Raw genomic sequence first — 14,669 nt, 5'->3', positions numbered from 1 at the left:
GATGTACTCCAATAAGTACGCCCTGATTAATGACAAGAAAATGCTCTAGTGCGAAATTTACTGACCTAGAATTCAAACGGGTCACTAAATGATACGCTGCTGAACTGTGAGAAATATCTCGGCTGTTGCCACTGAAGTTCATATCTGTCATATGCTTAGCGACTTAAAATATTATGTTGAAACCACAAAGGAGATGTCACGAACGTCGGACAAATAGGGGCTTATACGTAGCTGGTTTTTAATCGAGTATTAAAAGAAACACAAGCCTGCAAATTGATAGTAACGCCCGGTCAAGAGCGATGAATTTTAGATGAATGTAAACTGTAAATTTAGAGTGTCAAATAATTACAAATATGCTAGAACTTAATGGCTTTGTCGAAAAGTGCTGTAAAAGTTAAACTGTTCGTTGTTTCACTAGGAAATACTTTAGTTTTTGAATCTATAAATATGGTTTTAATATACGTGAACGAATTTTATTCTCCGAATGGCAATTTTCGAACTTGATATTTTTACCTTTCGCGCGCTTTGGTTGCGTTTGCCATATAAGGAAGACGATAGTGTCTAATGTCACACTTCGGGACGAATCAAAACGAGGCTGGCCGCATTGAGTAAGAATAAAAAATGAACGAAACTTAATGTCAAATGGATCCAGGGTAGGAAGTGTTTATCCCCAATGTCTAACACATCGATATGCAAACTTCTATGGTCGTCTTTTTTCTGGCCTGGTTTAGATTAGTGACCACAAACGAAGAAAGCGACGACGAAATCCATTTCACCAACTCATGGGCGGTCCACATCGACAACGGGGACCTCGACGCCGTGAACAATATCGCCCAAAAGCACGGATTTATTAACCAGGGACAGGTAGGTACATACAAATACATCACCACCTTGACAGCGATGCAGCGATTCGAACGTGTTCTGAGCGATTTTGTTTTTACAAAAGTGCTAATCTTGCTTCTGACAATCGAGCGCTTGACTTATTTGTTTTGTCGGGTCAAACTGCAAGACCCTGTTGCGCTCCCACCAACACCGGTAGTTTTTGTTATGGAGACAAGAAAGGTACCAGAAGTCAGGCCGGTGTCACTTCTCAAGGATCAACAAATGTCAACCGGCCCTTTAAACTTGTTGATATTTTGATTTCGCAGATTGGAAGCCTTCCGGGTTATTACCACTTTGTCAAACACAGCGTCCGCGAGAGATCGCGTCGAAGTTTGGACGATCATAGCGAGACCTTGTTATCGGAACCCAGGGTAAGTCTGATTCGTGTGTACTTTTTCATTGTCTCGTTCATTGTTGTTGCTGGTGGATTTTCATTTTATCACGGCAGAGCTACCAGTAGATAGGAAAAAAGACACTCGCTAAACCCGCCTGCAATTTCGTCGTAATAAATAGTTGGAATCGAGGACATGTTCTTTTTATTTTGAAGAAAATTTTGTCCGCGTCACGGTTTGCGGGTCTTGTTGTTTTTTTAACTGTTCACTGACTGTAGTGACACCAGCTCTTAAAGCGCGATCGCTAAGAGAGCGGAACGTTTACTCCTGTCATTGCGATAAAACAAGAAAATTATTGACTCGTAAAATTTGTTCCTGGTTATTATAAAACTCTAGTCTCTTTATTTTGCTTCCTGCTTAGAGACTCGTTTGCCATTCTGGCAACCGTTAACAAACATTACCGGTGAATTCTAATCAGTGTTCAAATGTTAATCTAATTACAGTAAATTATCTGATTAAATGCCCGAAGCAATTGTTTTAGACTAAAAAATAGTTTGAGTAAATAATGGTTATTATTCTTCTAGATATAAAGCGTAAACTGTTTGACAAAGCCTGCTTTTCCATAGAAATAAATGTTGCTTTTACCATTAACTCTCAAAATTGGGTTTTGTAAATTCCATCATTGCCGTTACCATAGAGAATTCATTGATGCAAACAGAGCGAAAAATTATACTAGCACAGTTCAACAATGGAATATTCCTTTTAGAGCTTAGGTACTTTGTGAGCCAATGTAAGCTGTTCTGATTGTCATTTTTCCGAGCAGTGGCTTGCCTAGTAACTTTCTTGATGAAATGGTATATAAGGGGACATGCTGTTATATTCCTTAACAGAGTGTCATAAATATATATGAACGGGATGACAAATCCCGCCTAAGGCTCGGGTTTTCGCTTCGTGCAATGATGCTTATCAGAAACCGAGGTTTTTTTACTCTTAACTACGAAATATTCCTCCTTAAAGGCCAAAACCAGGGGCAGATAACATAAACGTCGCGAATAAGGTTAAAAAGGATCAGGAAAAAAAGTACAATGCGAGACTACATTTTCTATATATTGCAAACATTTCTTCGCGCCATTTTCTAATTTCGACAATCATCTCCTGCCATGGGACTTTGGTTTGCCCTGTTGTCTTTGCTATTGACTGAGATATATGTTTATCCGAATCCGAGGAGGTGCAGAAAGTAAGAAATGACAACGTGCTGAGAAGACAAAGGGCAATAAGCATTTGACCACAAAAATGGTCAAAAACTGATCCACTTTATGTAAGAGAGCAGTATGTCTTTGTAATGGATCGTGCCCTTCATATTAAGTCATCCGCTTTCTTTGCGACATATCGTCAAAAATACGAATAACGGACTTTAAAGCAACAGTTTGTTTTGCTGAGCCACTGATGCGCGCTTGTCAAGATCGTCAGCAGTAGTATGCAATATCATTTTTATCTCCCAGGTAAAATGGGTAGAGCAACAAAGGATCCTGGAACGTAGCAAGCGTGACATCATTCCTGGCGAGGATGAACTGGTGCAGAGATCGGTGGCAAGGCTTAGGCGTGATACCGCTGTCACTATCCGCGATCCTTTCTTCAAAGATCAGTGGTATTTGGTAAGTAATCAAATTATTCCCATGTGCTACTAAAGAGCCAAAGATGGGCTCAAACGTATAGCTATGTAGTCAACAAAACTTAAGTAAAGTAAATTATTTCTTCACGTGTGGAGGATGCAACTTTCTCTCTCCGTAGGATTGCATGACAGAGAAAATGTGAACCAAATTACATATCAAGTGAATATCAAATGAAATCGTAAGGGACAACTCCCTTTTGTTCGTTTCAACGTACAGGGAAATTTATTCAAGTTTACTGACTTCAAATTCTTGATCAACACTCGATCTTCATTTGATACTCAGTCGATCCTCATTCGATTATTGTTACTCCATCAGACCATCACGGAAGGTCGTGGGTTCAAATCCCATCTGGAGCTCGGAATTTTTTTCCGAGTTTCCATTTAATGCTAAAGTCATCATGCCTTATTTCTTCGAAAGACTCATTTGGAGAACGCCGAAAAGCAACAGTAATCATTACGAAGTACGCATTAGAAGAACGTCATTACATGCACATTAGCACGACAAAAGGGTTACGTGACCCTAAACTGGGGTCAACAGAAATTATTCATTTGCCACCGAAGTTTGATACCCAAGACATTTAAAGTAGTGGCTGTTTATGTTCTTAATTAACGACATGCAGATTTTATTTTGCGATCTTAATGACGTCAACCTCAACCTTTCTTCCTTACCTTATTTTAAGCAAAACATCGGACAATCTTCCGGGCCGACTGGAGTTGATATTAACGTCTTACCAGTCTGGGCTAGAGGTTATTCTGGTAAAGGGGTCGTGGTATCAGTTCTGGATGACGGTGAGTGACTGAAACCGAGTTAGTGAAAAGCGAAGTATACACGGCAAGGAATAATACAGGGACGGTCAGAATAAGAGACGAAAGGTTCCGAGAATACAACAGAGTAGCTAAAGCACCATAATTTGTTTAGAAAAACGGACAAATTTTGTCTTGTTCCTATAAAAAATGAGCCTGGCCAGCTACTTTCCTATACTTATTTAGAGTTATACACACTTTACGTTTAGCCAATCAAAGCTACGTCAATGCACAAGAAGCTTTCTTCCATTGAACTTTTTGTTCTTCTTTTATTTCTTAGGGATTGACCATACCCATCCTGATTTGAAAAATAATTATGTAAGTTATTCACATATTCTTCTGTGGCTATTCTTCCTTTACAGATGTGAAACACCATCTAATGAAAGCTTTCCTTAAACTTAAATAACTGAGTAGCTTATATCGTCTAGAAATAAAGACTGATTAGTAAGTAAAGAATTGAACGCAAATGTTGCATAAAAGCAAATGACTTCAAACATCACTACAGTGATTATAGGCATTCAGCAGGTTTCAAGCAACGAATTTCAAGATAAAGACGCAATAGTCACGAAAATGATGTATTCTTTACGAATTTGTAGAAGGCTTTTGAAGGGTCTGAAGCCTTTTTATTCCCTTGTATATATCCTTTATGCCTTGCTGTGTCAAGTCTTATTGAATTGTCTTCAACTTAGAGGTACTTAAAATTCAACTTTTTAGGTTTCTCGAGTGTTTTGTTCAATAAATAATAATAATTATTTCTTGCAGGATCCTGACGCAAGCTTTGATTTCAATGATTTTGATGGAGATCCTAAGCCACGTGACGAAAACCTGGAAAACTGGTAACAAAGCATTTGACGAATAGAGCAGTTTTCAATTGAGTGTCGTAAAACCAAAACCAAAGTAATTACTCTGGCCAATCACAAAGGACACAGACAATCCAGTGAACCAATCAAAACTCGAAGCAAATACATGTAGCCGGCACGAAGCGCGGGAAAGCGTGCGTGAGCGAGTCACGATTGGTTTTGGTTTTACTCCTGATTGGCTGAGAAAGTGGCGCGAGATTTTTAAGCCAATCACTAAGCGTAGCAATGCAAAACCAAAGCAAACGCAATTAACTTTCGACACTCAAGTGAAAACCGCTCTAGTGCCTATTTATACTTGACAAAGTCCAAAGAAAGTTTTGATAATCGCCGTGTTTGTAGTTGAGACGTGTTACCCGTATGGACGAGCTTCGGCAAAAATTCCGTTGTCCGTCTGGTTATGCGTCTCTAGAATAAAGACGGGCACAAGACGCGTAACACGTCTGGACGAGCTTCCTTTCGTTATTCGTCTTTCAAGACGCACTTCGAAAAGTAGCTCGTCTAGACGGGTAACGCGTCTTATGTCCGTCTCTATACTAGATACGCATATCCAGACAAGCAAAAACTTTTTTGCCGAAGCTCGTCGAGACGGGGTAACACGACGTCGCTAATATAAAAATAGCCAATTTCTTTAAACCTTCATTTGCGCCAGTCGTCTCACAAATCGTCTTTTATCTTGGACAGCCATGGCACGAAATGTGCAGGTGAAGTAGCAGCTCAAGCTGATAACGGCATTTGCGGAGTAGGGGTGTCATTCAATGCCAGTATTGGAGGTATGGTCTTCTTCCACCTCTCTTTTTCATTTTCAAAATGTGCATTGATCTCTATCTCACTTTGTCTATTTTGCGCAGAGTTTCAGTTTCTCTTTAGCATAGTTGATACCAAAACATTGCAGAAGCACTGCTAAGTTAAATTATTAACATTTTAGTCATCGGTTTAGAAACATGTGTTTGCCTGAATCACTCAACTCACTCAATCAACCTCTTCATCCCGTCTGGGAAATAAGGCTGCAATAATACTTCGCCACTCAACCCAGCCTGAATCAAGTCGTGTACATTCTCAAAGAAAAGCGAACTTCAAGTAAACAAATGATTCTGAAATCAGATGGTAACCTGGAAAGTCTTTAGTCATAATGGGTTTCATAGAGTCAACAAAATTATCTATAGCATTCAAATTGAACAGTGACTTTATTTGCAGCACTACTACGTTAATGATAAATTTGTAGCCATAAACAGTTTCCTTATTTGTCGCATTCCTAAGAATTGATTTTACTTGAGGTTCTTTTCTGAAAAGCAGGGACATCAGGGAACGTGGCTAAGTGTAACTTCAACCTGTTAGTAAAAAACACGTCACGATGATCTTTGAGGCCGATTTCTTCTGTTACAACATTTTACCAGGTATTCGCATGTTAGACGGGAAAGCTACAGATACAGTGGAAGGAAGCTCACTTAGTTACCGCTCAGATTACATTGACATCTACAGCTGCTGTTGGGGTCCAAAGGATGATGGGAAAAGGTTCGGCAAACCTGGCTATCTAGCTACTAAAGCGCTTCAAATTGGTGCTGAGCGGGTATGTGATTTGTTGTCAAAACTTTTAGGTCATGATTATAATCATAAATACTACGTCACTGGTGTATAGTTTATCACGGGTGTACAATATTTTTTTGAGAGTATGCTTTTAAGGTTCTTCTTCTTGTTCTTCTTCTTGTTCTTCGTGTTGTTGTTGTTGTTGTTGTTGTTGTTGTTGTTCTTCTTCTTCTTCTTCTTCTTCTTCTTCTTCTTCTGCTGTTCTTCTTCTTCTACAAAGTGGCATTTTAAGCTTGACTCCTGCCATTGTTAACACATACTTCTGAAGAACCCACATATATGTCAAACATTATCCAAACCTGTTTTGTTCACGTTTTCTTTTCCTACTACAGGGTCGTGGTGGCAAAGGTAACATCTATGTTTGGGCAACTGGCAATGGAGGTCTGACAGATGATGACTGCAATTGTGACGGCTACACCACCAGTATATACACCATATCAATTGGTGCCATCAGTGACCACGGTCTTTCAACGTATTATACTGAGACCTGTGCATCCACCTTGGCTGTAACATTTTCTGGAGGATCGCACAGAGAAACCGTTGAGAACAAAGTGGTAAGTTACTTCAACAGCCATTATGATGTAAAATTCCTGCCCAAGCAAGTAGTGAGGTTTCATGAACAAAATGAGTCCATGCTCTGTGTGCTGAATCGGTGCTTACATTGATACAGTCCACACAAGACGATGGACGTCGGTGACTAAAACACCATGTTGCAAACAAGTATGATCCTTCTTGTTAAAATGTTAGTCGTAATTGTAACAGTTTTCACTCTCTCTGAAAGTTGAACAAAAAATTTTCGAGTTTAATTTCTACATCGCTGAAACGGGCAGCATACTGCAAATAGTTTAAAGATTCTTCTGTTTAAATTGGAATGTAACCATTGGATGCCATTCATTTTGCACGTCCGTTGAACGTCGCTGCTTGTAATTGACAGAGAGCTTGTACCATTTCCTTGAAGGTCACCACGGATCTTCATCACAAGTGTACTGAGGTTTTCAAGGGAACGTCGTCAGCTGCACCGCTGGCCGCAGGGATGTTGGCTCTCGTCTTGGAAGCAAAGTAAGTTAACAAGAGTTCACATATTGACGTGATCAATATCTACGGTGGTTATTTAACGCGGTCGCAAAATAGATTTAAAACATTTCAATACAAAATCCAAACAAAATCACGTAGCCGCTGGTAAGTGCGGGGAGCGTTACGTAAGCCAAACTGACGTTGATGTTGGCTTTTTTCTTGGTTATCCAACATCTTCCGCGTACTGATTGGTTTCAGCATGCTGCTCCAAACTTATAATGATTGCTGAAAAAGAAACGAAAACTCAAAACCTACTCAACTTGCAGAACCTTAATTAAATCATCAAACCTGATCCTGAAAAAGCGACAAGCTGTTTCCCAGCTTGCCTCTGGCCTCGCATTTCACAAAAAAGATTAGGCCTGGTCCAAAGCCTTTTACATAGCAATTAATTACTTTGATAAACACGTAAAGTTACCTTTAAGTGATACACGTTTTGGCATAAAATGTTTCTGAGAAAGGACTTATTTAGAAGCCGTGTCGTGTGTCGCTCACTACTATTGATTCAAAACATTACGTTTTAGTCCTAAGTTAACCTGGCGTGACGTACAGCATATCATTGTGGAGTCGTCTCAGGTGACAAGTCCGCTGGACGAAGGATGGAAGACCAACGGCGCTGGGAAACGATACAATCACAAGTTTGGATTCGGAAGATTGGACGTGAGTCGAATGGTCGACAAGGCGCTGAAGTGGAAGAATGTTGATAGGCAGAGAATTTGTCATGGTGCTGCACACAACACAACAAGGTTTGTTGAATCCTTTCAATTTTATGTCCTGGGATAACTGGCTTAATGTCTCGAGCTCTTTAATTATACGGAAACCTCACAAAATCAATTCGCTATTCTTCCGCCAACGCATAACAAGTAACTACATGGATGTCCAATTTTGGCAACTTTTAAAAACAAAAATGGAACTGAAGCAAACTATACCGGTAGAATTTACGCAACCAGAACTTCATCTTAGATAAACGGTTAGAGAAAGCCAGAGACAAATCATAGCTTGATCAACCGACGATACATTGAATTCAGAGGGAAGAGTCCGTATTAATTAATGTGCCACTTTTGATCAAGACCCTTATTCCCCTTTAACCTTGCAAACGATGTTCATTTATTTTTATCAGATTTATCCCAGCTTCTGGAAGCCTTATTTTATCAGCAAACACATCAGCATGTTCAAGTACTGCCTCTGAAATAAGAAGAGTAGAACACGTTCAACTTAATGTCACACTTCAACACCGTCACAGGGGAGATATTAGTATAACACTTATCTCTCCATCCGGGACACGAAGTAAGCTGTTGACCACCCGAAGAAATGACCATTCGGCGCGAGGACTTAAGGTGATAAAAATGTAGAAAGTCCAGTAAAAAACCGCATAAAAGAACAAGTAGATAAAGAACACTCGGGCTGAAATTTGGTTAAAAAAAGCGTACCATATACATAAGAACACATTCAGCTTGAAAAATGAAAATTGTTCTTATATAAAAAATTGGCTGCCAGTTAGATTAGAATAACCTACCAGGGTACAGTACCAAGAAGGTCAAAATATGTGCTAGACCATTGCACAAATAGAGTTTCATGATCACAGTTAAGGTTAGTTCCATCCATTAATTGCTGAATTAAATTGTTGTGCTTGCACATTGATTTCATCTGTTGGTAGTATATAATTTTTAGAAACAATTTTAAGAACACCTAGAGAACATTTTCAGGCTGATTTTGCAGAAAACACCCGATATATAAGCAGAACAAAATCAGCCGGAACCCCCAAAACACGTGTTCTTTTATGCGGAGTTTTACTGAATGGTAGAGAGCTTTTTAAAGGAAACACAGAACCAAAACCACAAACCACTACTAAAACCAGAAGTAAACAAAGTTTCCCTTTATATTTCTAAGTTCTTCCTTTGATATCTGTGACTTTACATGATAGACATAAAGGTGTCCACACGGGACAAAAGGAAAACCTTCTGTTGTTATCTTGAATTATGATAGTTTGTCTAACCTGTAAAACAATCAAATAAGAAAAGTTTTGTTTAACTAAAAATTGCAATGGTTAGATAGCACATTTCATCAACAGGTGCTCCCGTTTTAGGCTCAACTAGAATGATGAAATATTGGTACCACAAAGTTATGCATACTTTAGAAATTTGTACAAAACGCGATTTCTTTACGACAGTAAAAGATATTTCCAGTTCGGCGTACCATCAATCACGTTGTGAGATTCAACACTGGGCATTTGTCATACTTTTCCTCCCCAAAAAATCTTTTTCAGCGCTTTGGCTGGTTATTTATGTAACCAACGTTCTTCTTTAACCTTTTTGGTAACGATCCTAGTTTTAGTCGGTATGACTATATTCGTGTTATGTTACATTATATTGAGTGAGAAAATGCACATTGCAGTCTTAGGAACAAATCTTTTCCCATATTGAAATGACCTGCTAGTTTTACTTTCTAACAAATGGCTTTGTTTCCCTAGAATTGGGTTTTCATGACAGTGCATTGCTGGGGTGAAGATCCCAGAGGATTGTGGACTGTGATCGTCACCGACAATGACAACAATAATCGTGAACATTACTTGGAAAAACTCACACAGGGAGACGAAGAAGATGTCACGAGAATCTTCCTGGATGACACAGGAAAACAACGCCAGAAGGAAACTGGTCAGCTGTCATCCAAGAAAGACCATGCGCACGACCATATCTTTAAAACGATGGAAGATACAGCTGGCAAAATTTTTAAAGAAAGCAAATTTACCAAGTTCGCTCATGGAGAGAAGTCACAGCACTTTCGAAACAAAAGTCGAGTAAAAGTTTCAAAGAAAAAAGTCTCAAAGGAAAATCCATCGAATGGTTTAGTAAAACATCACGATAAGAAAGTGATGGAAGGTAAAATGGCCCATTTGAAGAAACATTACTTTAAAACTAAAACAAATAGCAAGACTAAAATGAACAAAGGAAAACAGAGTTGGACAAAGAAAAAACTTAATCCAAACACAGATGTTGACAAAGTAAAGCAGAGTAGGAAGATGTCAAAGAAGCATACAACAACTAAAAAAATAACTTCAAAAACTGTGTTGAGTCAAAAACACGAGAAGTTAAAAGCCACATTCAAGAAACACGACAGTGAGGAAAAACGAAAGAAACCTCATAAAGCTTCAAAACAAGACCTTAACGCGACATTTACTGTGGCACAGAAACTTGCGACCACCTCTAACAAAAATAGCTCGGCTGATGTCAGTGACTTGAGCAGGTCTCAAAATGCCACCAGAACACTCGGTCTCATATCAGAGTTGATATCTGAAATTCAGAAAAATCCATTGGTAACAAAAATTGCTTTGGAAGCTCTGAAAAATCCTGCCATAGGAAATTTATTTGGCATCGATTCTTTCAGGGACGCGACTGAAGCCATTAAGGAAAGAATGTCACCAACAAAGAGCAAAAAACAGCAAACAGAAGAATTAAAGAATGGAACTGAAATCAATGGTTCAGGAACAGACCTGTTTGCAAGGGTTGTTGATAGAGGCAATACTTCCAATGCAACAGGTGTAAACGACCCAACAAATCTTTTTAAAATGATAAGACCGGACAAGTCGACTAAACACGAACGAATTCAGTTTTTTAAAATAATTAAAGATACTGAGGAAGAACGCAAATACGATGTTAGTGGAAGTGGAGTTGAAGGAAGTGGAAGCTCGGGAAGTGGATACCATTTTGATGGATCTGCGGGATCCGGAAACAGAGAAACCCTACAAGTTGCAAACAGTCACTTTTTGAACTGTGGCGGGTCGTCAAACTGTACTAAAACTAACAGCGAAGACTCCCCTCCTTCTGTTTTACACAAATCGCCATCGGAACTCGAAAATGAAGCCGACAATTCGTATGAGATATTTGATGAAGACGAAAAGGAAAGCCAATACGGCGAAGGAGATGGAGAGGACATTTTTGAAGATGGGGCAAAACCTGTTAAAAGTGTTGAGGACAGTGATGATCTCATACCAGAATTTGGGTTTGATTTGAAGGCCTTCAATGAACACGACTCAGACCTTTGTAGTTTCTCGGCGGATTTGAACAATGCGTCATCAGTTGCCGCGCAAAAGGCACGTTGTGCAAAAAATGGCACAATCGAAAAACGCGACGATGAAAGGGACAAAGAAGACAAAAATCTGGCTCATTATCTGGCGGTTGACAAGTTAAAGTCATCTTCAGGAGACTTTAGCCTGGATAGTGGTGATGACCAAGATGGCAGCTCTTCTAAGAGTCTCAATGATAATCCAAACAGCGATGATGATAATTCAGATGCTAAATATAACAGCAAGGACTTAGAGGTTTTACAGGAAGCCCTGGAAGATCAGCTCTCTCGATTATCCAAGGATCCAGCTTCACAAAAGTCCAACAAAGAAATTCTGGCCAGAGTCCGAGACGACATAAAACGCGGTGATATTGACGATTTAGAACTCTTAGAGGCACAGATAACCGACGGTAAAACGGATATTTCTAGAGTTATAAGAAGTACCACTCCAGAAGATGAGGAAATTAATAATCTTGACGATGACGCAGACGGAGAAGCAGAACAATTGGAAGGATACAATAGCGAAGACGAAGACTTAGAACGTAGAAGGGTTTCACGTAAAGCAGTTAAAGAAAAACTATCTCAAACATATTATGTAGACCCAGATAAATATGGAAAGGTTAATTCCGGAATATTAGAATCTTGGACGTTAATACTTTACGGAACTAAATAGCACAATTTAAGGGCATTAACATTTTTTAAGGCCTGTTTGGAACGTTGTCAAATTTGTTTTGGGATGAATATAAGGGATTTAGATTTTTAACAAAGGGTAAAACATTTTTAGTTTAAACGCATTTCTAGCAATATCCTATATCAGTACGACAAATTAGTTTCCTTGAGAAATTGTTGGTTCACGATGATAGCAAGAATTATCAGGCACACCGAATTATGCACAAACGTTTTGTGCCTCATTTCAATTCGCCTTTCTTGTCATGACATTGTATACTATATTTTCCGTTGCTCAGAACCTAAAGCATCGTTTAACTTCAATCTTTTCTCATGGCGTTTGCAAATGCATTTTTTACTCTTTCGCAGTTTCATTCAAAACTGAACAGCTTCTGGATGCACAATAAATTTAAAAAAAGGAAAGAAAAGCAGTTAGGTTTTAAGAGAAACTGTCCAGCTGCGTCGTCTGACAAGGGAACAGTTAGCTAATTATAAACTCAGTTGATTGGGTAATGGGTAATCAATGGATCCTATTTGGAATTTTGAGCGTCACCACTCTTCTTAAGATTAAATTAGGGGATAGTGGGTGAAATCTTTTGTTTATGAGATGCAGCAAGGAATGAGCGAACGAAGGAACGAGAACAGACGGACGGACGAACGGATGGATGGATGGGTGGGTGGTTAAGTGAGTGAGTGAGTGAGTGAGTGAATGATTTAATTCAGTAAGCCAGCCAACCATTAGCCAGCCATCCATCCATCTTAATTTCAAGATTGTTCACGTATCAAAATATTAATATTATGTTACACAAGCCTTGGTGTTCAGAAAAGTGGCGATTCCAGTAAGCAACTACAAAGAATGCCCATTTCATCATTTCGTGCCCTTTATTGTGTGTTTGTCCGTTGCAATCTTCATGCATCGTGTTCCTATATTTTTTTCTTCGCGAGTAGGCTGACGCTAGAAACGTCAATGTTTTGGTAAATTACCTAACCAACTTCAAATTGTTAAAGAATCAAGTGCTTTATAGGAATGAAGCTTTCTTTTCTCGTTGTCCTCTTTTGGACCGAATATTTCTGCACGTAAAAACAAATTTCGTGTATACGTTTATATAATCTACAAAGATGGCTTCTCTTTGTAACAAAATATATAGAAGTTAGATTCTAGCCAATCAAATTTAACATTATAATACTTCAATACAAACGCACAAACATATTTGATTACGTTTCAATAGAAGTCGACAATTTTAACTAAGGCTCGTTGGGCCTGCATGCAATAAACAAATACGATGTGGTCCCGTTTTTGGAGGGCTGTAGTTGAAACAATGAACTGTTTTGTACGATGTCAAATTGAGAGAATAAAGACGATAAAAAACATTGTCAGTGTAACCTTATTCCGAATAACTTTCTCCAACCGCCAAGCGCACACGAACAAGTGGACTTGCAAAACATACATTACACTATGTGCTAACGCAGCTTAAAAGAGAGTGTTCACATAGACTAAAGAAAGTTTTCTCGCAGGTAAGAAACAATCTTTTTTTCTTGGAAAATATTTCTAAGGAAAAATGTTTGCGAGAATTGCAGAGGGAAATATAGCAACACGTCTCTTATGCAGCTAATTTGCATATTTATATTTTATTGCTGTTGCTATTGAAAGTGCGGGATTGTTTCCGAAACAAAGGCTAAAACGACCAAACTTATTTATTTGCAGTACACAGCGTGATGTTTAACAGTTGTTGTCGTATCTCCAGGCGTTTACGGACAGAAATCGATCTACCGTTATCTCTGCGCGTAGTGCAGAGTTCCCAGAAATTTCATTCGTTACATTTCTAGACTGAGAAAGCCTTTATTTTAATAGGGTTACTCAGCTTTTACAATAAAAAACTGTTATCAATAGAGGCCCTAGTAAAAAGTAAAAATTAAAAAGTCGCTAAAAGCCTTACAGTGTACCTAAAATGGAAGTTAAAAAAATTAAAATATATAAGAGTGCTAAGATATAAGCTCAAATTATGTTACATTTGTATAAAATCGAAAGATTTAAAAATTACATATTATTTTGATAAGAGTTATAAATTTGGCAACCGGAATAATAAAAAGACTTTTTCGCGGCTTCTGTCCGTACTTTAGGCAGATGCAGAGTGTTAGTACTTTTGAAATGCGATGATTAAATATGACAGATTTGTGCTGTTCGTATAAAGCGGGATAAAATAAAATGTCACATAAGACAAGAATAGTACCAAAACATTGAATTTCACACGATAAGATGACAAGCTCGATTTGGAAACTCGTCACCTGGGATGCTAAGATGAGGCCAAATGAATGCATTTTTGAGGGTTTTTTGCTCACGCTAGAGAACATTCACTTAGAAAGTGGAATAAAATCTTACCGAGTTTTTTTTTTCACTAAAGTTTCCTTGTAAACAACTGATTGTAAAATCATTTTAGTTTATGACTTGAATATTGATTAGGTCCCATATTTAAGGAAATTGCTTTCAATTACAGGTATGTCACGTCCCGCATATTCCAGAGCCTGGTAGAAGGTGATTTAGAAAATTCATAACTCAGTCCAAATGTTATATAATACAATTGTTTAAAGTATTGACTAACGACAAAACTTTGAAATATAAAATATTTGATTTACTGCTAAATTACAGCCTACAAATGCAAATTAAGTAGTTTTGAGGTAACGATGGAAAACGTCCTGCCAAAAATAAAAATAAAAGAATTGATCCTTACGAATGCG

General features: G+C 38.4%; 1 protein-coding gene across 1 annotated transcript; it reads left to right on the top strand.

The window, feature by feature from the left end:
• Positions 1-19: 19 nt before the first annotated feature.
• LOC144658657 (uncharacterized) lies at positions 20-13,383 on the top strand. The gene is made up of 13 exons (XM_078519118.1): positions 20-864; positions 1,149-1,253; positions 2,717-2,869; positions 3,567-3,675; positions 3,971-4,008; positions 4,453-4,526; positions 5,232-5,320; positions 5,945-6,117; positions 6,467-6,688; positions 7,093-7,193; positions 7,730-7,951; positions 8,326-8,542; positions 9,676-13,383. The coding sequence occupies exons 1-13, from the start codon at positions 691-693 to the stop codon at positions 11,938-11,940; spliced, it is 3,942 nt and encodes a 1,313-aa protein (XP_078375244.1). The 5' UTR covers positions 20-690; the 3' UTR covers positions 11,941-13,383.
• Positions 13,384-14,669: the final 1,286 nt, after the last annotated feature.

The sequence above is a fragment of the Oculina patagonica genome, chromosome 6, assembly GCF_052425735.1.
Source record: "Oculina patagonica isolate OP01 chromosome 6, crgOcupat, whole genome shotgun sequence".
NCBI classification, from domain to species: Eukaryota; Metazoa; Cnidaria; class Anthozoa; order Scleractinia; family Oculinidae; genus Oculina; species Oculina patagonica.
Note: the sequence above shows the minus strand (reverse complement) of the source record. Positions and strands in the feature narration are given on the sequence as shown.

Coding starts and splice junctions, on each gene's coding strand:
- LOC144658657 (XM_078519118.1), top strand. CDS start 691: ATGCAAACTTCTATGGTCGTCTTTTTTCTGGCCTGGTTTAGATTAGTG. Junction 1,254..2,716: donor CCTTGTTATCGGAACCCAGG/GTAAGTCTGATT, acceptor TTTATCTCCCAG/GTAAAATGGGTAGAGCAACA. Junction 7,952..8,325: donor GCTGCACACAACACAACAAG/GTTTGTTGAATC, acceptor TATTTTTATCAG/ATTTATCCCAGCTTCTGGAA.